This window comes from Aedes aegypti, chromosome 1 (genome assembly GCF_002204515.2).
Source record: "Aedes aegypti strain LVP_AGWG chromosome 1, AaegL5.0 Primary Assembly, whole genome shotgun sequence".
Classification (NCBI taxonomy): Eukaryota; Metazoa; Arthropoda; class Insecta; order Diptera; family Culicidae; genus Aedes; species Aedes aegypti.
The window spans coordinates 16,433,037-16,459,947 of record NC_035107.1 but is presented as its reverse complement, the minus strand read 5'-3'; the positions used below and the strand labels follow the sequence as shown (position 1 = coordinate 16,459,947).

The 26,911-nt window shown below is 39.0% G+C and overlaps 1 protein-coding gene across 2 annotated transcripts in view; it reads right to left on the bottom strand.

Annotated features, from left to right (window-relative positions):
* Positions 1-15,963: 15,963 nt before the first annotated feature.
* LOC5574714 (nuclear factor of activated T-cells 5) overlaps positions 15,964-26,911 on the bottom strand; it is a 429,601-nt gene continuing 418,653 nt past the window's right edge. The window contains exon 8 of one of the 2 annotated variants that reach the window (XM_021839019.1): positions 15,964-16,643. In XM_021839019.1, coding sequence (XP_021694711.1) covers positions 16,600-16,643 — 44 coding nt within the window. In that variant the 3' untranslated portion in view covers positions 15,964-16,599. Of the gene's footprint in view, positions 16,649-26,911 lie in introns of both variants that reach the window. The other variant, XM_021839020.1, reaches the window with a different exon arrangement.

The following is a 26,911-nucleotide window of genomic DNA, read 5'->3' as shown; positions in this document are numbered from 1 at the left end:
TATTTTAGGAGAGATCCTCATTGAATTCTAACGACTACCAATGGAATCACTACAATTCTCATAAAAATCTCGACATTCTAAGTTCTAGAAATTTCAAAGATACTATCACAATCCCCACCAAAATAACGAGAATATCACAGAAACACTTAGAACTTCCGGAATTCAACAAGTTGTTAAGAAAACACACGGGGAGCATCAAAATTCTACCGCAATTTCACCAGAATAACAGTACTGGTGCTAGAAAATATGTGGTTCCTAATTTAATAGCTGTAATCTCAAGATCTCTTCATAGATGTTAAGCTAATATTGAAAAAATCATCAATCACTGGCATCAGTGCGCATCGTACCTTCGTGCTGTGCGTACACGAATTCTCTCTGCTCTTGGAAGTTTTCTTAAAAACTACCTAAAGCAATAAAACAGTACTTTTCAGTGCTACAAAAACAGTACTTTTCAGTGCTAAAATTAAAAACGGTACTTTTCAGTGCTACTAAAATAGTACTTTTCAGTACTATTTTTTCTACTATTGATCCCTTTACGATCCTTGTTTGGACCCGTGCCTTCGATTTTTCGTTGGACCCGTTGGCGAAAGCTAGCGGTGGTAATCCTTCTTGGACACCGTCTTGGGAAAAAACCTTTCGAAGGTCACGTCTTCTTTCGTTTATTAATTAAACATGGTATCAACAACAAACAAAAGGAAGGGTGAATCTCTGAATTCACTACTTCCTTCCAAAAAAGTGGGTTTTAAAACTGTCACTTCACGTGGCAAGAATGGAAGAAAGGACGCTTCCCCGGAATGCGAACTTTCTTCCAAGGGTGAAATGAATAATTGTATCGAAATGAGCAATCAGTTCGATGCTCTAGACAAATTTTCCGAACACCAAATCGAAGCAGCCTCTAGCCCAGGCTCTTTGATTCAAGTGAGGAAGCAAAGAGTGCCGCCTATCGTGGTCAGTTGTTCCGAATTTGGGGGATTTAGGCAGGAGATCTTGAACTCCATTAGGGGAATCAAGGTTTCCTTCCAAATCGCAAAGAAAGGAGACTGTCGCGTTTTGCCGGAAACTCTTAAAGATCGTGAACTTCTTCTCAAACATCTTGAAGAGAAGAAGCACAATTTTTTTTACTTATGACGACAAAACTGAACGTTTGTTCAAAGTCGTCTTGAAAGGTCTCTCAAGTGACTATAAGTCACCTGAAGAGATCAAAAATGGAATAAATGATTTACTTGGATTTTCCCCAGTCCAAGTAATCATTATGAAAAAGAGAACCCAATCTGGCATTGTTCGGAAAGGGCTTTCTCAAGAATTTTATTTAGTTCACTTTAACAAAAAAGAACTAAATAATATTGAAGCTTTAGAAAAAGCTAAACTTTTGTTTGATGTCCGTGTGACATGGGAACATTTCCAGAAACCTGGAGCAAATTACCAGAACCCCACTCAGTGCCGTCGGTGCCAAAAGTGGGGTCATGGTACAAAAAATTGTCGCATGGATGCTAAATGCATGATTTGCGGAGGTTCTTCTCACGCCAAAGACGTCTGTCCAGTGAAGGAAGATACCACCAAATTCATATGTTGTAATTGCGGGGCTAACCATAAGTCCAATTTTTGGAATTGTCCTTCACGCAAAAGGGTCATTGAGGCTCATGCCAGGCAGATGAAAGATAATATCCGTTACGATAACGGTCGTTTCCGGAATTTGCCTGGTAGAGTATCGAACAATGCTCATTTTTCAGTTAACGATCGCTTGATCATGAATCATACCCATCAAGAAGATCATAATCATGCTCATTCACAAACTAATTTTAATCCGTCGGGTAGCCGTTCGAATCTTTCAATTTCGAATGTACCTACCCACGGTAAATCCTTTGCCGATGTCGTAGCAGGAAATTCGAACTCCTCCCCTGTTCGATCCATGAGTACCCATTCTACTTGTTTCAAATCAAATGAAAAAAATCCTACCGCCACAGGTAACTCCGCTTCTTCGTCTACCGGAAATTCTAATGGGAAATCACATGACATGTCTGCCTCTGATTTTAATTTTCTAACTGAACAATTGAATCTAATGATTGATGAAATGTTCAAAGCCACCACTATGACTGAAGCAGTCCAAGTAGGTGTAAAATTTACAAATCAAATTGTTATTGGTTTACGTTTTTCTAATGGATCCAAACTGGGAGGGAGGCACCGATATTACACACGAAATATAACACAAAGTTATTTTGAATTGCAAGAAAACTCCAGCTTGCCAACGACAATCAAGGCAGACTTCTAGTCTGGCTAGTTTTCTTTTGTTGTGTTCCTTCGATCGTTCTGGACAAACATGGAAAAAGGGCCAAAGTTTTCTGTGCATTAATTTTCGTTTTTATTGGAAAAAGTAAAATAATGCGTATTTGAACACTTTATATTCAATCAGGATAAAAGGTGCTATTGTGACATTACTTTTGAATAAGCATGACTAGCTTTTCAATCGATTTTTTGTCACATTTGATAAAATACAAAAATACGTTTTAATCAATTACGCGCTTTTATCATTTTTGTCCATTGTTTTAGATCTGGGCTCACAGTGACAGTTCGTGACAGCAGAATCTCGGCTCACCGTGACGTACATAAATTTCGTATTGGTTTCTCCCTCCCAGGATCCAAATAATAATTTAAATATTTTAAATTGGAATGCTCGTCTTCTGAATGGTAAAGAGGACGAGCTGTTTAATTTTCTTACGGTTAATAACGTGCATATAGCAGTTATTACCGAAACGTATTTAAAACCTGGATCTAAACTCAAAAGAGAACTTTTTTGTTTATCGTAGTTGATGGGGCATGTGGGGGAGTTGCAATCATCATTCATAGGCGTATAAAACATCAACTGTTTTCATCATTTGAAACTAAAGTTTTTGAAACATTAGGTGTTTCTGTTGAAACACAGTTTGGTAAATATACTTTCATAGCTGCCTATTTGCCTTTTCAATGCTCTGGGCAGCAAGTTAATTTGCTCCAAACTGACTTGCGTAAATTGACTCGCAATAAGTCAAAATGTTTTGTCATTGGTGACTTTAATGCCAAACATCGGTCATGGAATAATTCTCAAAGTAATTCCAACGGCAGAATTTTATTTGATGAGTGCTCTTCAGGATATTTCTCAATTCAATACCCTGATAGCCCCACATGTTTTTCCTCTTCTAGAAATCCATCTACGATTGATTTGGTCTTAACCGACTCTAGTCATCTTTGTGGCCAACTGATTACTCATGCTGATTTTGATTCTGATCATGTCCCTATTACATTTCAAATATCCCAAGAAGCGATTCTCAATCCTATCAGCTCCACTTTCAATTATTTACGAGCCGACTGGAATATATATAAAACGTATGTTGACTCCAATCTTGATGTTAACATTTCTTTAGAAACTAAACTTGATATTGACAATGCTCTTGAAACTTTAACAAATTCCATTGTTGAAGCCCGGAGCATTGCAATTCCAAAATGTGAAGTAAAATTTGAATCCGTGATTATAGGCGATGATCTTAAACTCTTGATCCGTCTTAAAAACGTGAGGAGAAGGCAATTTCAACGCACTCGCGATCCTGCTATGAAAATTATATGGCAGGATTTGCAGAAAGAAATCAAGAAACGTTTTGCTCAATTAAGAAACAAAAATTTTGAAAATAAAATTTCTCAATTGGACCCTGGCTCTAAGCCCTTTTGGAAATTATCGAAAATCTTGAAAAAACCTCAGAAGCCAATACCGGCATTGAAAGAGGAAAACAAATTATTACTAACTAATTGCGAAAAAGCTCAAAAACTTGCTATGCAGTTTGAAAGTGCGCACAATTTTAATTTAGGACTTACTAGTCCAATTGAAAATGAAGTTACTCAGGAGTTCGAAAATATTCTCAATCAAGAAAACGTTTTCGAAAATGCCTGGGAGACTGATTTGGAAGAAGTGAGAACTATTATTAAAAAAATCAAAAACATGAAAGCTCCTGGCGATGATGGAATTTTCTACATCCTCATCAAGAAACTTCCAGAAAGTAGCTTATCATTTTTAGTTGATATATTTAACAAATGTTTTCAATTAGCATATTTTCCTGACAAATGGAAAAATGCTAAGGTTGTTCCAATTTTAAAACCAGACAAAAATCCTGCAGAAGCTTCTAGCTATCGTCCAATCAGTTTGCTTTCCTCCATCAGTAAACTTTTTGAAAAGGTTATTTTGAACAGAATGATGGCCCACATCAACGAAAATTCAATTTTTGCCAATGAACAGTTCGGATTCCGCCATGGACATTCGACCACTCATCAACTTTTACGTGTAACAAATTTGATCCGTTCCAACAACTCTGAAGGCTACTCTACTGGTCTTGCTCTTCTAGACATAGAAAAAGCATTCGACAGTGTTTGGCATGAAGGTTTGATTGTAAAATTAAAAAACTTTAATTTTCCAACATACATTGTTAGAATAATTCAAAGTTATCTGTCAAATCGTACACTTCAGGTTAATTATCAGAACTCCAGATCTGAAAGACTTCCTGTAAGAGCTGGTGTTCCTCAAGGCAGCATTTTGGGACCAATATTATACAATATTTTCACATCTGACTTACCTGAGTTACCTCAGGGATGTCAAAAATCTTTGTTTGCGGATGACACAGGCCTCTCCGCCAAAGGTCGAAGCCTGCGTGTCATCTGTAGTCGATTGCAAAAAAGTTTGGATATTTTTTCTTCATACTTACAAAAATGGAAGATTTCTCCTAATGCTTCCAAAACTCAACTAATAATATTCCCACATAAACCAAAAGCTCTTTGTTTGAAACCTTCAAGTAGACATGTTGTCACGATGAGAGGGGTTCCAATAAATTGGTCAGATGAAGTTAAGTATCTAGGGCTCATGCTAGATAAGAATTTAACTTTCAAAAATCACATTGAGGGCATTCAAGCCAAATGTAATAAATATGTAAAATGTCTCTATCCCCTTATTAATAGAAAATCAAAACTTTGTCTTAAGAACAAGCTTTTGATATTCAAACAAATTTTCAGGCCAGCCATGTTGTATGCTGTACCAATATGGACTAGCTGTTGTAATACCAGGAAGAAAGCTCTGCAGAGAATTCAAAATAAAATTTTGAAAATGATTCTGAGACTTCCTCCCTGGTATAGTACCAATGAGTTACATAGAATATCCAATGTTGAAACATTGGAACAAATGTCAAATGAAATAATAAATAATTTCAGGCAAAAATCGTTACAATCTTCTATTGCTACGATTAATGCGTTATATGTTTAGGTTAAGTTAGGTTAAGTATATTCAAAGCGTTTTTTTTTCTCTTATAAGCAGGTGAAATCAACTCACCTGTAAAAAATCTGAACTGCTACGGCAAATGAAATGTAATATGTTGTTAACAAAATGTTAATAAAATCTTAAATTTGTTTTACCAAATTATGATGATAGTGTTGTCTAATAACACAGAACACCTAGATATAAGAAATGAATGTAATGTTTGGAATGACACTAATAAAGAAATTAAAAAAAAAAAAAACCTCTTCTGTTGCGTTTTGTGTATGAAACGCTGGCCAAGGATATTGTCATCCATAGCGAAAAATTTCCCAAAAGCTTCAGTATTCCACCGTTATAATCAAAAGAGAGCGAAAGATGAGAGAATCTCTCATTGTTACGTAGATCATTCAGTAAAGTTCGGCGAGAATGCACCGCAGAAGGAACAAGCAGCTTTAAGAAAGTGCGATACATGAAGCGCAAGAAAGCATATATCGGAATGATATGCGGAGGTTTTGTGTAACGATCAATTGCGCAGTATTTGTTCTCAAAGATGGTGTCCAACAATGTTTTGAACGAGTCGTTCTTAGGCTCACATAACACTCCCCAATATCCAAAGGACATTTAATTAGATTGAATTTGCTCAACCCGACTTTATAAGGATTTTTTTCACAATCCAATATGCACAGGAAAAAGACTATCGCCAGCGACTTCACTTAACACAAAAAAAAACAGACATAATCGTTTATTTCACTTTCAGAGCAGTTAGATTTTGAAAAGTGTAGTACACCAATTATAATGCAAGTTTATGATTTAGAAAAAGTCTCAATAGAAATATGTAGCACAATGAGTAAGAAATTACAATGGTTTAGAAGATTCGTACTGTTGGCGCGTCCTTTCTCCTCAAGGACGCAATCGTTGTATTTACTTCTATCTGTCTCTCCAATGCCTGTTTGGTTTTACTCTCTTTCGCTGTCTCTCTTCGATTGATAAGTTTGCTCTATTCTCCCACCGTGGTTTGTTTTTAGAGTGCAACTTAGGCGCTTAAACTTAACACAGGAGCTGCCTATCATCCGTTAACAAATATAAGATAATGATAAGCTCCATTTTTGTTACATTCTATTCGTGTTTTTCGCTTTGTGAAACGTTTTTGAGCTTTTACTCATTTTAGGTACTTTCTCTTATAAATAATAATAATAATAATAATAATAATAATATATGTATGTATGTAAATTAGTGACAAACAACTATTTTTTTGCGTAATATTTGTGGTTTGTTTCATCATATAATATGTAGAATTTATCCATTCTAAGACAACAGTGCAACAGAGTTACTATACAGTATAAGTTAATCCTAAAATGTTCACTATTATAACTAGAACAATGCTGAGACGTAACGGTTGCAAGGCGAATGCCCACGTTCGCTTAAATCCCTATTGTTTGTTGCATTCGGGGGGTGTTGTTAGTGTGAGTGTGTTTCCGCCTTCCACTACAATATGGAAAGCCGTACTCTGATTCTCGCTCAATATCATCCCAAAATGAGTGTTCTTCACACATACACTGTAGTATACAGTTTATGATCAGTGCAGTTTGTTCTCTGAGTGTTCTTCCTCTTTAGCGCACTGTCCTGCCAGTGCAGTGTCACAGTATACTAGTGTTTGTGCAGTTTATATAAACGTGTTTCCCTAAACTCTGTATGGCAGTCTGTGTAATGTGATTTCTCCATTGGTGGGTTCCGACGTTTCATCCTCTTTTACTGAGTCCCTACTTTGTACCGTAATATAGTTTCTATTTTCATTTTCATAGACGAATACAAATCTGAATTTTTACGTACTTATCAAAAATTTTATCTAGTTAAATTCTCTGAGTAAACATTCATAAGATTTAAAATTTTGCGGTATCTCCAGACACTAGGATAAGGCTGTTTGTCCTAAGTTTAACAATTTGTAGTTTCATTCTCCCTTCGACGGGCTATCTTTTTCTGTCTATTCTACTTGTTTTGTTAAAGAATCATGAAACCTGAATAAGCTCAATTGTTCAATTGAACCAATGTCGACTTTCTTAAGCGTTCAACAATCGAAGCTGTGTCCGTCCTCTCACCACAATTATCCAATAGGATAATTTCTAATATCGCCATCGAATTCGATCTATTTTACAGCTGGTCAAAGTACAAATAAGACGATCCAACGTCTGGTTTGTATCATTTAACCCTTTTATAAGAATAAGCAATGTATTTGACCTCAGTTTAGTGACCTTAACGTTCAACGCTACGACATCGTAATAAAAAAAAACTTCATATTTTGGATAAAATTCCCAAAACTACAGTCAAACTTCAAGGATTCCACCAGAAACTCTAGGACTCAGACCACAGACTAAAACTATAACACAGCTCTAATCCTTAAACTTCAAGATTCTCACAGAAACTCGAAAGATTCAAGAATAAATTCATAGATCCTGACAGAATTTCAAGGCAGTCGGTAGAAACACAAATGTTTCGGCAGAATCTCTCGAGATTCAGTAAAATTGCACCTGCCTACATTTGGATCTAGAAGGATAAGTCTTATATGGTACCTGGTAGGCTACATCATATTTAAAATTTAATTCGAAAAGTGGGTCCATAAATGAACCTTGACATTTTTTATCATGTTTGACGTTCGCTTAGTCGACAAAAACACCACATGGGTTTTAGTTTTACCACTGGGGTTGTTCCTATCTGACATTTCGGAAGGGACAAAATTGGGACAGGGCTTTAGGACCCTATTTCGGGAAGAGTATGGAATCCATTGAATTTCTTTGCATTGAAAACTATGACCTAGATTTTCAACGGCCCGCTTCATAGAAATGACTAGATATAGATCTAAATTCAGCAAACAACTCTCATCACTAGATCATACCTTCAATGATTAAACTATAGTTGAAGGGGCTCAACACTTCCAGGTTTCATTTCAGAAATATTAAAGAATTTCTTGAAATTTAAATGGAAACATATATATATTAAGATCTTAGCAGAAATATGAGAAGTAGATAAGATAAGATTTTATAATTTCTAACAGAAATTTGTGGATTGTATTCTAGACTCTATAATCCTGCTGAAGATTTGTTCCCAATTAAAAACTGCCAATAATTAGGCCAAGACTCGGCGATTGTGAATGACATTACAGAAATTCTGTCAAGAATTTAGGAACTCAAAAACTAAAACTTCGAGAGGAAACATTGAATTGATGTTAGGCACTATAAATTACAATCGGTGGCAAAAGGTAGTAACCAAATGTTATTTTTCCATACAAAATGTCCAAGTTTAGGGATCTGTATCTCAGATTCTGGTAGTGAAATCTTTACATTTCAGTCATTTGTCAAAGAGTTTCAGATGGTGGTTCAAAGACAAAAGTAAGTAACCAAGAATTTTTCTAATTTAACTCAAAAACGGTAATCTGTAAGTAGTTGGTGTGTTCTGCAAATTTGCGTAGCTTCTGCTAGCAAAAAATCTTGCCGATGAAATCAACCATCCATAACCTACCGTTTTCAAAATAAATTTGAAAATCTCTCGGTTACTTACTTTTGTGTTCAAAGACTCTCTGAAACTCTTGAAAAATGAGTGAAATGTAAGGATTTCACTACAGATAAGACTCCAAGTCTTTTCTAGTTCATCATCGAAATTTCGGTTAATTCGGACTACCAGCTCCAAACTTGGGAATTTTGTTTGGCAAAACAGCATTTGGTTACTAACTGTTGTCACTGGCTGTATATTCGATGGGGTCCTGAAGTTTTTTGGTAAAAGTTTTTAGTTAATGACACGGCGCTCTAGCATTTTGTTGCCGATACTTTGATAAATTTTCCTGCTAAAAAAAAAACGGCTATATCATATTTAAACTTCAAATTAAAAAATGGGTCTAAATTTGAACCTTGACACTTTTGATCATGTTTCATGTTCACTTAGTCGACAAAAACGCCTCAGGGGTTCTAAATTTTAATACCGGGTTTGTTCCTATGAGCCTATGCATGCTATAAAACTTTTGACTTTTACTGTGCGCCTTGTTTTCAAGTTGCCCGTGAGAGAGAGCGAGACAGCTCCAACACACGGCGCACAGTAAAATTCATGAGAACAAAAGAATTTATGGCACGCACAGAGGCTCATTTGACATTTCGGAAGGGGCACGGAAAACAAAATACACCCAAAATTTAAGTTTAACCAAGGGGTGTGAACAAATCTCAAAAATCGTGAGAAATTGTTTTTTGGGCTTAACCTAACGAAAAACATTTAAAAACAGAGTAAACAAGCGTTTCTGGCGTCTATCAAAAAGTTGTTTCAATAGCTTTGGGAAAGACGCCATATATGAATGTCTATCTGAACGTTATGAAAAATATGTTTGATTGATCATGAACTTGTTACATCAAAATATGCACTTAGTCATACCAAGAATCTTTTCCGAGCAAACTATGCCACAAAAATCAAAACAGTTTGGACAATATTCAAGCGCTCTCTCTCTCTCTTAGAGGCTTCTCTCTTAGAAGCTTGTAGTTTTCTGTTTCAGAAGCTTGGCAGTTTCTCTCTTAGAAGCATGGAATTTTCTCTCTTAGAAGCTGCTCTCCACAGCTTGAAAGCATCTCTCTAGGAGGATGGAATGTTATCTCTAAAAGTTTGGCAGCTTCTCTCTAAGAAGGTTAGAAGCTTCTCTCTTAGAAGCTTGGAAGCTTCTCTCTTAGAAGCTTGGAAGCTTCTCTCTTAGAAGCTTGGAAGCTTCTCTCTTAGAAGCTTGGAAGTTTATCTCTAAGTAGCATGGTAGACTCTTGGCAGCTTCTCTTCAGAAGCTTGTGAAAGTATCTCCAGAAATTTGGTAGCTTCTTTCAAGAGACTTGAAAGTTTCTCTCCTAGCAGCTTGAAAGCTTATCTTCTAAAGGCTTGGAAGGTATACTCTTAAACGCTGAAGCGTTTCTCTTAGATGCTTGGAACCTTCTTTCTAATCTGCTGATTTTAGTTGAAGAAGAAAACTATACATTTGTAGGCAAACTTTACCAAATCCTAAGCGCTGGGTCACTTGTGAAAATCATGTTAAAAGAATTACAGTCAATTCTGGAGAATAATTAGAATAAATCTTGCTAGGGATTTTCCAACGATTCATAAGGCTCATGAGGCAATCTTTCTCGCTATTCCATGAGAATTTTATTTTCTTCCTACAGTTGAGTAATCGATACTGTTTTGCACAAATGCTGCTCAGGAACAAAGTTCATTCCCAAAATCTCGTTTTACTTCAAAATCTTGAGTTGACTTAGTTTAGCATTCCAGGACAATCAATTATGAAATGCATATCTAGTTTAACTTAGAATATAACTCAACATCTGCTTAGAATCCTCTGTTGAGTATTATATTCTTTGTTAGTTTTAGTATAGAATCCTGCTTAGGCTCAGAATGATGACATGTTTGACACAAAATCTTGAGTTTATTTAGCTTACAAACTTGAGCTTGTTTTTCTCAGAAAATTTAGCTTGTATAGCTCAGTAATTTGAGTCGTTCTGTTCAGAATCCTCAGTTGGTTATGTTCAGAATACTAAACATGTTTAGTTTAGTCCAGGGCTTAGCTCTGATTCCCCATATAATTTAGTTCAGAATTCTCATTAAGTTTAGCTTGTTTTGTTCAGGATTTGTTGCTATATTTTTGAATAATATTGATATAGTTGAATTCAGAACACTAAAAAAGTACAGTTCAGTTGAGCTAGTTTAACCCCTCTACCGGCAGCTTATTTTTTTACCGCAAAATTCAAATTCAAATCGTTATAACTTTTTTGTTTTTCAATATTTTTGCTCCATTTTTTCACAAGTTCTCAAACAACTCTTCTAGTTTAGGAATCCGTGTCGATATTCATTATTGGTGATCTGGTTTTAAAGTTATTCCGATGTTCCTTGGGAGACCGACATTTTCCATGTTAAATGTCTTTGGCGGCCATTTTGTTTTTGATCAATTTATCAAAAAAGTAAAATATGGGCTATATAATAAGGAGCTTCTCTGAAAAAATCATACGAATCGGTTCAGTATTCTTGGAGATATCTGAAAATTACGATATGATGTTTTTTGAAGTTTTTATTTAAGATCTTTATTTGGCCAGCGTGGTTCTAGAAACTTAAATGGTCATTACGTAAAGACGGCTGCACGAAATTGCTTCATTTTTTCACAACATACTCTCATCAATGTATTGTTTCGAAGAGTGAATATCCAAATACGATTAAAATTCTGTAGCCTGAGAAATTAACGGGGGGTTCTAGTTACGGGTCGGTCCCCCAAGGAATTTTGGAATATCTTCAAAACCAGATGACCAATGATCAATATCGACACAGATCCTAAAACTAGAAGAGTTTTTTGAGATCTTGTGAAAAAATGGTGCAAACATATTGAAAAACAAAAAAGTTATTACGATTTGAATTTGAATTTTGCGGGGAAAAATGAAGCTGCCGGTAGAGGGGTTAACCTTCGGGCTGTCGCGCTGTTGTATTTTGTACAACAGCTGTGATTTATATGCTATGATTTTGTAACAAAGAATTCTGTCAACACCAAAACAAAATGTATTCCTTCAGAATCTTCTTAAGAACTATACTCAACTGTTTTTGCTTATGATGCGTTAAAATCAACAAGTGTACATAGAAGTCGTATAATAATGAACGCTCTATATACGATTCTAGTAGACCACAATTTGAAATCGGTATATCTAAAAATCCAGGTAATAAAGAAACATGGGATCTTTAGTAAAATTGTTCTGGAGGTAAAGCGCTATCTGATGGTACTTCATTGAATTCCGAATTTGACCGCTAGGTGGTATTAGTGGGCATGGAACATTTACTTTTGTTCTGCTGATATTTCAGGATCCAGAGTCCAGACCATTTAGAAGGATGGCATCTTCGGCGAAGTTGCTCAGTATGTTATGAACTATTATTTTTCGAGCTAGTTCAAAATTTCAAAATTTGCCCTAGTGAACATGAATCTTTTATTTTGCAGATACTTCAGGAAGTTGATGCGTAGCTCAACGGGCTATTATTATTTTAGCCGATCTCGAACTTCAAGGACTAAACAAAGAAAGCATTTCAGCTACTGAACAACTTTGCCGAAAATGTCATCTTTCTAAGTAGTCAGGCTCCTGGGATCTTCGCAAAACCAAGGGTGTTGTACAAAGTACAACGCGCGACTACTCGCGTTACACAAATTTGCGCGACGACCGAAAGGTCAAATAATATTTTTTACATTAAACTCGATATAATTCGAAAATGACTGCTTCTACAAAAAATATCCATATAACCATTATGATTCGGAATAATTTCAAGATTCTTATTGTATCATCAGAACGAATTAATCTTGACAAAAAATCAAAATTTTGAAAATCGGCAAAAAGTTGTTCTTTTACGAAATAAATAAAATATTTTTTCAGTGTATATTTTTTTTTCTTATAGTCCAAACGGTTCACCACAACTTCTTCATAGAACATTTTTCTCTAAAATTGACAGTTTCGATGTTAGAATTTTTTAAATAAGTCGCATGCAAAAATTTATAGGCCATTTTCAAAAATTCTTCTTGAGTCAAAATGATCATTTTTTCTATGGAAAACACTTATTGTATCATACCAAAAACATGTGCAAAATTTAATCCAAATCGAAGGCTATCGAGTATTATTTTTTTAATTTTTATCGACTTATTCTGCATGGAATTCGTAGCAAGTAGATTTGAGGTTGTAGGATTGCCATTGAAATCAGGTGTTTGAACTTCAAACATTCCTTCAATCTACATTATTCCACCATAGAGCCTCTCATGATTTTGGCCACATTTCAGCAACCTAGGGTAGAAGCACCGGTTTTGGTCAGTCTAAAAGAAAATATTTTTCAAAAATATGTGTAAAGCCCTACATATACAGCCAAATGAAAGCTTTCTATCCATATTATGTATGAAAAATATCGAAACTGAACATAAGCCTTGTTTTCTCTTTGAAAATTGCGTCGGTCAATATAGGCCACCAGAACCAGTTTCGGTCAAATGCGTAACTTCGGTTTCTAAATTGGTCAATCACATTGATTTCTTATGAGAGTGGCTTCTTTGTGAAGATCCTGGCCAAATTAGGTGTGTAGAAGTTGAAGCTACAACTACAATTATTTTTTCCTTCTATTTTTTGAATCAATAATGTAGATACATAAATTAATGTAGCTCTTTCTTAGGAATGTATCCTACCAAACAGATAACTACCTGTTCAAAACGGTGTATAATCTACTATGGCCGCAGTTGGTGCTATGGCCGAAACTGGTACTTCTACCCTATTCTATTATGCAATAGCGCGGAATATCCATTTGATTTACATTGCAAGCGGTATGAAAATTCTGAATCTTCTTGACACAGCTGAAGTTATTTTTTATACCGGACGCATTTCTTGTCCATTTCACCCCTGACGATGGTACTGGTCCTATGAGTTTGTAAAGGGCATGTTAACAAAAAGCTTTCAGTCCATGTTAAGCAGGAAAAAATATAAGAACTGGTCAAAAACTTTGTTCTTTTTTAACTGGTGGCGAATACTGGATCACCAGCGTCAATATTCGTCATGTTTTCAATTTCGGCGAATTTAGGAACACCTTAGCGAAATAAGGTGCAAGTGCTAGTGGACAAACATTCTAAGGAAATTGATTGCTCAATATTTTCCAGGCAAATTTTGAACTTCTGAGAAAATTGCCTTATTAGGTGATTCAATGAACACTGAAAAATCTGGGGTGGCGAATACCGGTTCCTCAACCCTAGTTCTTACGTTGTGGCTACTACCCCATAACAATTGGGTCCTAAAATTTTTAATGAAATCTTGTTTTTATTTAATAACACGAAAAAGCATGTTACTGTAACTACTTTAGCAATTTTTCCCGCTTAAATAATGGCTATATCATGTTTGAACTTGAATTTAAAAATTTGGTCCATAAATGAACCTTGACACTTTTGATCATGTTTGACGTTCGTTTAGTCGACAAAAACACCACAGGGGTTTTAGTTTGACCACTGGGGTTGTTCCTATCTGACATTTTGTAAGGGACACGGAAAGCAAAATACACCCAGAATTTGAGTTTAAGCCAAAGGATGTGACAAAATCTAAAAAAATGTTTTTTAGGCTTAAACCAACGGAAAATATTTGAAAATTGAGTAAACATGTGTTTTTGGCCTAAACTTAAGCGTTTGGCACTAAAATTGGGACAGGGCTTTAGGACCCTATTTTTGGTCTCAAGCTCCAAAATACCACTATTACCTTAATTTGCGGTTGCTGAATCTATTTCCGTTTTAGAAAGGGTCATAGCACGTCTGGTTTTTGAGATACTCATAGTTGAAACTGAATTATTTATCAATACAGTAATGACCCGATTTTGTCAGCCCCTTTTTGCGAAGAGCTTTTTGCTCCCACGGTTTGAATTTCAAATTTTCTCCAAATCTTACTCAACTCAGTCAAAGTTATTAAAAATATGCATAAAATAGTGAAGAAAGAATTATGATAACTTGTTTTATTTTTGAAGGAGAGCTGAAAAAAGTTTTGAAAAAGGGGCTGACAAAATCGGGTCATTACTGTATTAGTAAACTTGCATGCAAGTTTACCAGCTTGCATGCTGCTTTTTGTGCTTGATTTACTACAGAGGTTAGTGTTTAGGTACTAAATAATATGAATCTAAGATTTTTTTAATTTTTCGTACCATTTTAGTAGGGAGATTTACGGCTTCGGCACCATTCGACTATTATCGGCAACCAAATTTCAAACGCCAAATTCACAGTATTATTTTATCAATACACCGTAATGAAAACATTCAGATGATTCTTTGTTATGTCCGCTTCCCACTGACGAGATTTCCGAGACTGAACAAACAATACCGCCAGAGATGTCATCAATTCAAATGAACACGCCTCAAAATGCGACTGATTTGGAGCTGCCGAAGTGATTCACCAGCAGTTTTTATGGGAAAGTTGCCGAACAGAATGAGGCTGCCGACAATAGTCACACTGACAAGAGATGTTCGCAGCGTTGTAAAAACGTTTCCAAAAGCATTTTGATAAGTCTGTCGGTGTAAATCGATAGAGGATTAAGCAACGCATAAATGTAAACAGACAAAAACTGAATTTATCTGCTGATGTCCGAGAATATTACAAACGAAGCGCGACATCGGCTTAGACTGCCGAGAATACGTAAGTTCCCCTACTTATTGATTATTTTTAAAAGTATTGTATTTGACCACATAAAAGAAATGATGAAGCTGCATGGGGATTGTCAGCATGTTTAAAAATTCGATTAAAACAAAGTTTAAGTCCTATTTTGCATGTTCGTGGATTCATTTAACAAAAAAATCGAAAATCATAGTTTAAACACAGACAAACAGACGTAACACATAGAACAAATCGCAATCAAAATCATAGTCGCAACTCACAATTTAGTGGAATATTGTGTGTCCACTGATCTTTGAGACACACGAAAAGTTGATTTTTGTTTCCCTGTGATATATTAAAAGATCGAATCGACTAACGCATAGGGCATCTTCTACAACGTTACAAATCGTATGGCGAAATTTCGCACGATTTGTAATTGTGCTGAAGATGGCCTAAATGAATCTGCTTTTTTACGCGTACTAGTACAGGACAACAGCTCCGATTGTTCGAACCATTTCGATGGCCCTGAAAAGTGCAATATTTTTTTGTTTTTAGTTTTTGTTTCTGTTTCGACGAAACACTGAGAGAAAAGCTTTCCATGAGTTTCGAGAAGGACTCCTCCCACATATACTTTTTTTTTTACTGTATCACATTTTGCTAAACATTATCAGTAGAGTTAGTACTAGGAGCATCTTCGTTGTTTTAGTTTTCCATTGTTCAATAGTATAAATTGATTTGGCTAAGAATGTTGATTCAACAAATATAGGTAAAAGGTCCGTTTTTTCCTTTCTCTTTTTTTTCTGATGCAAAACCTAAAACGGGATCTACAACAATAACAGAGGTTCCTTTGATGTCGCTTTTTCTTCTTCTTCTTCTTCGTTCTACTACCTAGGCAACCAAGATTTTTCGATAATTTGGTTCTTTTTAGGATTGGCCGCTTAGTTCAATGATAATTTGTTCAAACTAACCATACTTACCAATATCCGGCTATCTGCACCGGAGGAGTACGGTTACGTTCAGTAGGAATCTAATAATAACTGGCGGTTAGCACTTGTGTCCCCGCAGTGCCCAGAGCGAACGATGTGCGCTGGTTGGACGATGGGAAACCCGGAACCGAGCCGTTTACGGCTGCGTGGACAACGTATCGTCGCCGTTGCCATTGGCGACCGGTGTCGTCCGTCCGTCCGTCCGCCCACGCCGCCTACTTCGGGATGACCCTGTCGTCTAAACAAGGTCCCACTCCGACTATACTGTTGTGAAGAGAAGAAGGAAACGTTTGCTGTGAACAATGCTGCATACCTATTGTTCCCGTCACGAGTGTTGAGCAAATGAAGTAGGTTTTTGTTGAGATGATGATGATGGATCGCTTCGGGTGTTGGACGTGTCGATCATCCGCACCGGAACTTAAGAAAATTTGCCTTCAAGGCTAGCAAATTTATAGATAACTAGAGAATATTAATGAATAGCGATGCATGAGTTTTCCACATAACTGTCATGCTGATAGAATTACTTAAAATAGAATCTTAGAACGGATAACAATGTTAGATTATAATAACATAAAATATTGTTAGGGTTAGCCCCGGTTTGGCCATATGTTGCCAAAAATCCATTCATTACCGTCAGCAGCTATAACGAGAGAAGGGTATACTTTGAAGACTTTCGCCATTGTGGAATGAATATTTGAGGAGTTTTTTTTTTTAAGAGAAATGGTTTTGATGACTACTCTAATGCGAAAACGTACTCTATTTAACACTCAATGAGACAAACACAGGTTGGCTTTGTGTTTTATAAGCTAAGATTCTCTTTCTCTGTAGGAATTGTATGTTTTTTCCCTTTACCTGTATTTTTCTGTATGAACAACAGAGTGTTTTACTTTCCATTTATCCGTTTTGAATACCACAAAATGACTCAGAGAGCCTGAAGTCGCAACAACGTGCAATGTTCAGGTGCGTTTCCAGACGAGACTCCTTTTGAGATGAACGTGATGTTATTGAAAAGTGGAAGCAATATTATGGTGAACACCTAAATGGCAAATTGTAATTGGACTTTAAAATACAGTGTACGATTGTCAACAAATCCTGCCAGTACATGACAGTATTTATATCATCGGTACAAGCTTTCGTAACTCTTAGACGACCCCACTATCCAGAAACTCGATAGAGCTGAAATCGTACAACAATGGACAGAACATGTTGTTAGAATGTTGGAAAATAATCCCTCAATGTTCGGTGAGTACAAGACTTAGAGGGGTGCCGAGAGCTACCTGGATTGACCAAGTAGAGTACTGGCCATACTCGCATAACAGTCCCATTTGAATTTTCATAATTTTTTTTTAGTTTTTCTTCATGAATCGCATTTAATTATTAGTGTATTTCTTGGTAGCATACTTAAAAAGGTATCTTTGTATGGACAAACACCGCTAGCGCATGACGGCTCACCATAGTAGCATGTACGAAAGAACTTGAAACTATTGAGAACCAGAGCTAGTGGTCCAAAGCCCTGATAAAGGTGGATGGTTGTGATGGCTATGACCGTGGTCATCATGTAAAGAACAAACGGACATTGCTGTATCGTGTCAGCACTGAGGAGGCAGCCCCTCTAGCACGATGTAGGTAGCGCAACCCTGGTTAGGTGGCCTATCGAAAACTCTTCACCAACCAAGAAAGGCAAAAGTAGAGCAAACGGATTGATTTTAATGGTAACAGACGGCAACGAATAAAGGACAACGATTGGAAAGTTGGATCTTGGAACGTGAGAACTTTGAACGAACCGGCGCATGTTGGGCTCCTGGCTCGTGAACTGCGGAATGTCGGCGTGAACGTGGCAGCTATCCAGGAAATACGCTGGCCGAGAACCGGAGAACGCGAATTCCGAGCGGTGGACCCCATCGCTAACACTTCATTCAAGTACCACATCTACTACAGCGGTGGCGACAGAGCAGAACGTGGAGTTGGCTTCATAGTGATTGGGAAGCAGATGAAGCGAATTATTCGGTGGAAACCGGTAAGCGACCGAATCTGTGTGTTGAGAATGGAGGGCAAGTTCTTCAACTACAGCCTGATCAGCATATATGCGCCAACGAACGATAAGCCCGATGACATGAAGGATGAGTTCTATGAGAGCCTGGATAAGGCCTACGGAGAGTGCCCAAAACAAGACGTCAAGATAGTCATCGGTGACTCAAATGCGCAGATCGGGAAAGAAGATTTCTTCCGACCCGTTATTGGAACGGAAAGCCTTCATTCCGTTACCAATGATAATGGCCTGCGGCTAGTAACCTTCGCTGCTGCTAGAGGGATGGCAATCAGCAGTACATACTTCGCACGAAAGAATATCCGCAAACACACCTGGCGACACCCGAGTTTCGATGCCTGCTCCCAAATAGACCACGTGCTGGTTGATGGGCGACATTTCTCAGATGTCATGGATGTCAGGACCTTCCGAGGCCCTAATATCGACTCGGATCATTATCTCGTTGTGGCTAAAATTCGGGCGCGGTTATCCAGCAACACGAATTCCACAACAAACAGAACGCTGCGCTTCAATTTACAACGCTTGTCGACTGATGGGGTAGCTGCGCAATACCGTCAGCAACTAGACGAGCAGTTGGGAAGAATCTACGTTGCTGGTGACGTCGACAGCCTGTGGGACCCTATTCACGAAGCCTTGACAATAACGGCGCGGGAAGTGATCGGCACTGGTCAACGACGAAGACGAAACCACTGGTTCGATGAAGAGTGCCAGAGGGTGACAGACATGAAGAATGTCGCCAGAAGCCGTATGCTTGTGGCCGGTACCCGACAGAACAGAGAGCGGTACAGGGCAGCGAGAGCCGACAAAAAGTGAATCCACCGCATAAAGAAAAGGCAGCACGAAGAAAGTGTGGTAGCTGACGCTCAAGAAAGCATGAACCGGAATGATATGCGGAGATTCTATGCAACGGTCAATGGTGCGCGGCACAGTACCGTACCAGTGCCCGCCATGTGCAATGATCGAGAAGGGAATTTGCTGACCGATAAAACGGCGGTGGCTGCCAGGTGGAAGGAGTACTTTCAGCAATTTTTGAACGGTGGAAATGGAAATGTAGCGAGGAACAGGATGAACATAGATGACGACGATAAAGCTGTGGACCCACCGACCATAGGAGAGGTTAAAAAGGCTATCAGCGAGCTGAAGAACTGTAAGGTTGCTGGGTAGGACGAGATCCCGGTCGAGCTTCTCAAGCACGGAAGCGAGCAGCTATACCAGTCGATCCACCGAGTACTTCTGAAGGTATGGGAGGACGAAGAATTGCCCGCCGGCTGGTTGGATGGCCTCATCCGCCCTATCTACAAGAAAGGACACAGACTGGAGTGTGCCAATTACAGAGGAATTACCCTGCTGAATTCGGCGTACAAAATTCTGTCGCGCATCCTGTTTAAGGCTCAAGAATCCATCATTCAATCATTACCAATCATCAAGAATGGAAAACCAGTTTTTTCGTTCAAATTCAATTAAATCCTCATGAAAATCTATCATCGCATTACAGATAGCAAGTACAGTGCCATGATAGATTATCTTGAACATTGCTTCAATTTTGAGCGAAAAAACTGGTTTTGAAAATTTGTAAAACGATGATGGTTATTTTCCTCTTAACAGACTGCGACCGCTCGAGGAGTCCTTCGTCGGCGAATACCAAGCTGGTTTTCGTGAGGGCCGTTCGACAACGGACCAGATGTTTAGCTTGCGAATAATCCTAGACAAATTCCGGGAGTATAACTTGCAGACTCACCATCTGTTTATTGATTTCAAGGCGGCGTACGACTCAGTGAAAAGAAATCAGCTTTGGCAGATAATGTCTGAAAATGGTTTTCCGGCGAAACTAATTAGGCTGATACGTGCTACGCTGGATGGTTCGAAATCAAGTGTTCGGATCGCAGACGAGGCGTCAACCTCGTTCGTGACGTTAGACGGATTGAATCAGGGAGACGCACTTTCGAATTCACTGTTCAACAGTGCACTCGAGGGTGCTATTAGGAGATCTGGCCTGCAGAGAAATGGCACTATTATCACAAGGTCGCACATGCTCCTTGGCTTTGCGGACGATATAGACCTAATTGGAATTGATCGCAGGTCAGTGGAAGAGGCCTTCGTGCCTCTGAAGAGGGAGACAGCGAGGATAGGCCTGGCTATTAATTCTACCAAAACGAAGTACATGGTTGCAGATAGAGATAGAGTCAGGCATGGTGGTGTAGGTGCTGAGGTAGTGTTTGATGGGGATGTGTTTGAAGTTGTTGAAGAATTTGTTTATCTTGGAACACTTGTGACATGTGACAACGACGTTTCCCGCGAAGTGAAAAGACGTGTTGCGGGCGAAGTGAAAAGAAGAATAGGGCCTTTTACAGACTACGAAACCAGCTTAGGTCCCGCAGCTTACAAACGGAAACAAAATTCGCCCTTTATAAAACATTGATTCTTCCGGTGGCTTTCTACGGCCACGAAGCGTGGACGTTGAAAGAGTAAGACCGGAAAGCTCTCGGTGTTTTTGAGCGTAAAGTGCTGCGGACAATACTCGGTGGGAAACTCGAAAATGGTGTGTGGCGCAGACGCATGAATCACGAGTTGTATCAAGTGTACAAACATGCGAATTTTATCAATCGTGTAAAATACGTCAGACTTCAGTGAGCTGATCACTCAGTGCGAATGTCGGAAGAAAGAATTGCGAAAATAATATTCAGCAGGGAACCAGGTAGAGGTCGACGGCTTCGGGGAAGACCACGAATACGCTGTCTGTACGCAGTGGAAGAGGACCTGGCGACCCTAAACGTTCGGGGCAACTGGAGAAGTTTCGCCCAAGATCGACGAAGATGGAGCTCTACAATACGCCCGGCAATGGCGTGACGCTACGCTGTAGCCATCAGGGTAAGGTAGGTATGGACAAAATGCGAAAAAATACCTAACTATGTGCGTCCCATGTTGAAAGTACCCGCATAACAGTCCCACTAGTAGATTACGATGAAATTCCAGCCAACCCTTTCCTGTTATGATTCCTGTAATCTTGCATCGTAGTTTTCATTTCAAAAGAAAAAGAAATACTACTAATTTGAGTATTTTAAGGTATCTTAATTCCATAAAAAGGTAGGTTTTGCTTGACATGACTTCATTTTTTTCCAGAATGCTTCTAGTTATATTGATGGTAGAAACATATTAGGTTTTTGATTCTTGTGAAAGTCTAAACAAAAAATAAGATAAATAGCTTCCCTCCAAGTCAAAGCTATACCTGTCACATCTCTCGTCCTCTGGCCAATTAGTAACGAAATCTTAATTTTGCTGGCATCGTTACTGTTGATAGGACTGCCGAAGTACTACGTGTTAGGTGTGATCGTAGCACACCATGTTAAATTTGAATTTGAAGTGTATCAGGTATCAGAAGGCCGGCTCCAAAGGCACGTTCCCCACCAGTTGGGAGATTTGTGCCATCGCCATATTTGAGCCTATTTCATCATCTACCCGATGGGAGAGGAAAAGGGAAGGGAAAGATGGGAGGAAATAGGAGTGGGGTCCCTTGAAGAGGGAAGATCGCATAAGCGAAATGAGAGCATGTAGCTCCATACCACAATGGGTTCGAACAGCGCCCTAAAAAGGGCACTGCAAAACGCATGAGCGTAAAGAGAGCCTATAGCTCATTACCACAGCGGGTTAAGAATAACAGGATGTCCTGAAGATTCAGGCTTCTGTATTCAGTTTCACTTAATAAGTGTTTACTAAGTAATTGGAATCGCATTTGCGCAAAAACTGGACAATTACATATCAGGTGATACGAAGTTCCATAATCGGAGTCACAACTATCACACACAAATGAGTCAGCACGCTGAATATTTGCCATGTGATAGTTGAGTCGGCAGTGGCCTGTCAACGCTCTGACCAAGAGACTGCAATTCTGCTTTGACAGATTTGTTAAATACTTCGCCACCTTTGGAGATGGCTCAGTAATATACAATTTTGTTTGACGACACGACTCCAAACTATTCCAATATTGCTTGTGCTGAGTTGCCGCCCAAGAGTTTATCTGAAGCTTCACCCAGCACTTCGAAATTGGAATAGCCGGCTCAGGGCCAATGAAGTCATGCGATGCTCCATCGCGAGCAAGCTCATCAGCCAATTCATTTCCAGCGATGGAAGAATGGCCAGGTACCCATACAAGGTTTACAGAGTTGACTGAATTCAGTTCCTCAATTTGAGTTCGACATGCGATAACAAGCTTCGACCTTGAGTTGGCCGAAGCGAGAGCTTTTATAGCAGCCTGACTATCTGAACAGAAGTATATGACTTTACCCATTACGCGCTGTTGAAGTGCTGATTGCACTCCACACATAAGAGCAAATATTTCCGCCTGAAAAACGGTGCAGTTTCTACCAAGTGAGTAAAACTGATTCAGCCTTAGCTCACGAGAATATACTCCTGCACCAGCTCTACCTTCAAGAAGGGAGCCATCAGTGTAACATACTATATTGTTTGACATACTTCTTTCCAAATAGCCAGACGTCCACTCTTCCCGTGAAGGGAATTGTGTGGTAAATGTCCTGTAAGGAAAGTTACAAGCAATTGTGAGATCACTTGGAGCAAGGACAATTTTGTCCCAATTCACCAAAAGTGGAAACAACGAAGTGTGTGTAGATCTACGATTCACTGGATTTTTCTCCAGTAGATCCAGTACCCATAAACGGTAAGAACAAGAAAGTGCTTCTTGTTTAAGATATATGTGTAGTGGCGCAACGTCGAAAAGGGCCTCGAGCGCTGCTGTGGGAGTTGTAGAGAACGCACCAGACATCGCCATCAAGCACATCCTTTGGAGATGGCCCAATTTTGATTGGATTGTTCTCACTTCGCCCTTTTGCCACCACACAAGACATCCATATGCCAATATTGGTCGAACAACTGTTGTGTAAATCCATTTGATATATTTGGGTTTGAGGCCCCAAGTTTTACCAAAGGTTCGCCGGCATTGACCGAAGGCCATACAAGCTTTTTTGACTCTGAAATCAATGTGAGCTGTCCATAAAAGTTTGGAATCTAGAATGACTCCGACATACTTTACTTGATCAGTCACATTAATCTCAGTGCCAAAAAGACGTAAAGGTCGAATTCCATCGCGGTTTCGTCTTTCCGAAAAAAGAACAATAGATGTTTTATTCGGGTTAACCGAAAGGCCATATTGGCGACACCAACTCTCGACTACCTGAAGAGCACTTTGCATCAGGTCGAATAGGGTGCTTATGCACATACCAACTATCAGAGCTAGATAGTCGTCGGCAAATCCATAAGTTGGAAAACCGCAATTATTGAGTTGCCTCAATAGCGTATCTGCTACGAGATTCCACAAAAGTGGTGACAAGACTCCCCCTTGGGGGCATCCGCAAACACTCAATTTTCGAATCGCTGCTTGACGCAATGTCGAGAAGAGATGTCGGTTTTTGAGCATTTGATGAATCCAATTGGTAATCATTGTAGGTAGCCCATGGTTTCGTGCTGCTTCCAATATGGCATCGAAAGACACGTTATCAAAGGCACCCTCAATATCCAAGAAAACACCCAAGCACGATTGCTTCTGAGCGAATGCTTTCTCGATATCGTATACAACTTTGTGTAAAAGAGTCACAGTGGACTTTCCAGATTGGTAAGCATGTTGATTCACATGAAGAGGCATGTTTGCCAAATAAACATCACGGATGTGATGATCGATAATGCGTTCCAGACATTTCAGAAGAAAAGAGGTCAGACTGATTGGTCTAAAACTCTTCGCTTCCTCATACGACGCACGTCCTCCTTTTGGGATAAACTTTACAGTAAAATCACGCCAGGATTTGGGAATGTACCCGGTAGCAAAACTGCTTACAAGTAGCTTTTTCAAAACATGTTTGATAGACTCAAATCCCTTTTGGAGCAGAACAGGATAAATCCCATCCGCTCCTGGAGATTTGAAAGGAGCAAAACTATTAAGTGCCCATTGAATCGATTCAGTAGTTACGATACTGCGAGCCGAGGCCAGAGACTCGTAACTACATGAAAAGACATTTGGTTCATCCGTAGATGCTATGTCCACACATCCGGGGAAGTGTGTATTGAATAAACATTCTAAAACTTCTTCATCGGAAGAAGTAAAGTCACCATTAGGTAAGCGAATTTCGTTCACTTGGAAATCCTTAGATTTTGCAAGAATTTTGTTCAACCGACTGACTTCACTCAAACTGGAAACATTTGTACAAAGGTTTTTCCAGCCGGATCGTTCAGCAGAACGAAGAGCCTTCTTGTAAGCCTTGCGAGCTGACTTGAACGACTCTGATCCAGCTGAACGGCGTCTGTTCCAACTCCTTCTACATTGTTTCCTGAGTCTAGTCAGATCGGAATTCCACCATGGGGTCCCTCTTGTAGTCTTTACAGACCGCAGAGGACATGCTTCTTCAAAAGCTTCCATAATGTAGGATGTTGTAGTATCAACGGCATCATCCAGATCACTTGGATTTTCAATGGACGGAGAATATCCATGAAATTTGGTCGCAACCAATTCAATGTAGAGTTCCCAGTTTGTTGACCGGGGATTCCTAAAACGCAAAGTCTGCGCAGTTACATTTGAATGTTCAAAGAAGATGTAGCGATGATCAGATAATGATTCCTCATCGGATACATGCCAATTCGTCAACTCGTGACTGATTCTATTCGAGCAGAGCGTTATGTCTAACACTTCTTCTCTATTAGAAACCATGAAGGTTGGGCGATTGCCTATGTTAAGTAATCCAAGGTCTGTACTACTTAAGTATTCCATCAGACTGGAGCCTCTCAAATTGATATCCGAGCTGCCCCAGATGATGTGATGAGCATTGGCATCACTGCCCACAATCAGCGGAAGGCCTTTTGTTACGCAGTGTACAACAACTCGTTTGAAGTCATCCGTTGGGGATGGTTCATCATGTGGTAAATATACCGAACAATAGACGTATTTCCTGTTGAGGTCACCAACAGAAACATCGATTGTGACAGCACATACATCTCTGGTAGTTAACTCAGAAATGAGTGTAGCAACGATTGCTTTATTAACGAGCACGCATGCGCGGGGCATGGAGCGCGAGTTTGCCATTTCAAGCTTGCTAAAAGTAGCAAAAACTGGGTCCACAAGGTTACCTAGATAGAAGTTCCCTCTACGAAAGTAGGGTTCTTGAACTAGCGCCACTTGGGCTGCACCATTTTGCATGAGTCTGCAAAGATTGATCGTTGCTGTTCTTTTATGCTGAAGATTGATCTGAGCTAACCTAACCGTAGCCACTACCCAAACTAGGCAGGATTAAGCTTTTTGCAATCTCAGCACGAAAAAGACCAGCAACGAAAAAACCAGACCGGTATCTATTTAAAGTCGCCAAAGGCGAAAGAGCACAGAATACACTGTGTAAAACGCATAATGCGAATCCATATAGGTGATAATTTAAATTAAATGTCAACATATTCATAATCCCACCCTTATTAAGCCTCAAGATAGAGACAGAAGAAGGGCAGCCGATTATCTCGGAGAAACACAAGGTCACCTGCACCATTGCTCCGGGTAGCACAGGAAGGACTCAATACTGTGGAGGGCGCCCTGGTACCCCACAGGCTCCGTTTGCGGTTAGGTTTTATTTAGACCCCCCTAACCATTCATTCTTAGGCACGGTACGCATCACACCATAAATTAGGGGTCACCTGTGAGGTGGACTTTTACCACCGGAACAGGCAATCCGTAGTGTTAATTCTTAGCCAGTTGAAACAACCGCTACCGACACCGCAATGGCGTGACGCTACGCTGTAGCCATCAAGGTAAGGTAGGTATGGACAAAATGCGAAAAAAATACCTAACTATGTGCGTCCCATGTTGAAAGTACCCGCATAACAGTCCCACTAGTAGATTACGATGAAATTCCAGCCAACCCTTTCCTGTTAGGATTCCTGTAATCTTGCATCGTAGTTTTCATTTCAAAAGAAAAAGAAATACTACTAATTTGAGTATTTTAAGGTATCTTAATTCCATAAAAAGGTAGGTTTTGCTTGACATGACTTCATTTTTTTCCAGAATGCTTCTAGTTATATTGATGGTAGAAACATATTAGGTTTTTGATTCTTGTGAAAGTCTAAACAAAAAATAAGATAAATAGCTTCCCTCCAAGTCAAAGCTATACCTGTCACATCTCTCGTCCTCTGGCCAATTAGTAACGAAATCTTAATTTTGCTGGCATCGTTACTGTTGATAGGACTGCCGAAGTACTACGTGTTAGGTGTGATCGTAGCACACCATGTTAAATTTGAATTTGAAGTGTAGGGGAACGTGGGGCAAGATGAGCACCCGGGGCAAGATGAGCACCCCTTGTTTGTGCCGTTCTAACCAAAATTTTTCAACAAATTATTAGGGGCCCTGATAAATATCATCAAATTGATATGCTGACCATAAATTTCAATTAAAAAATCAACAACACAACGTAAATATTGTCAAAAATACATAGTAGTCCAAA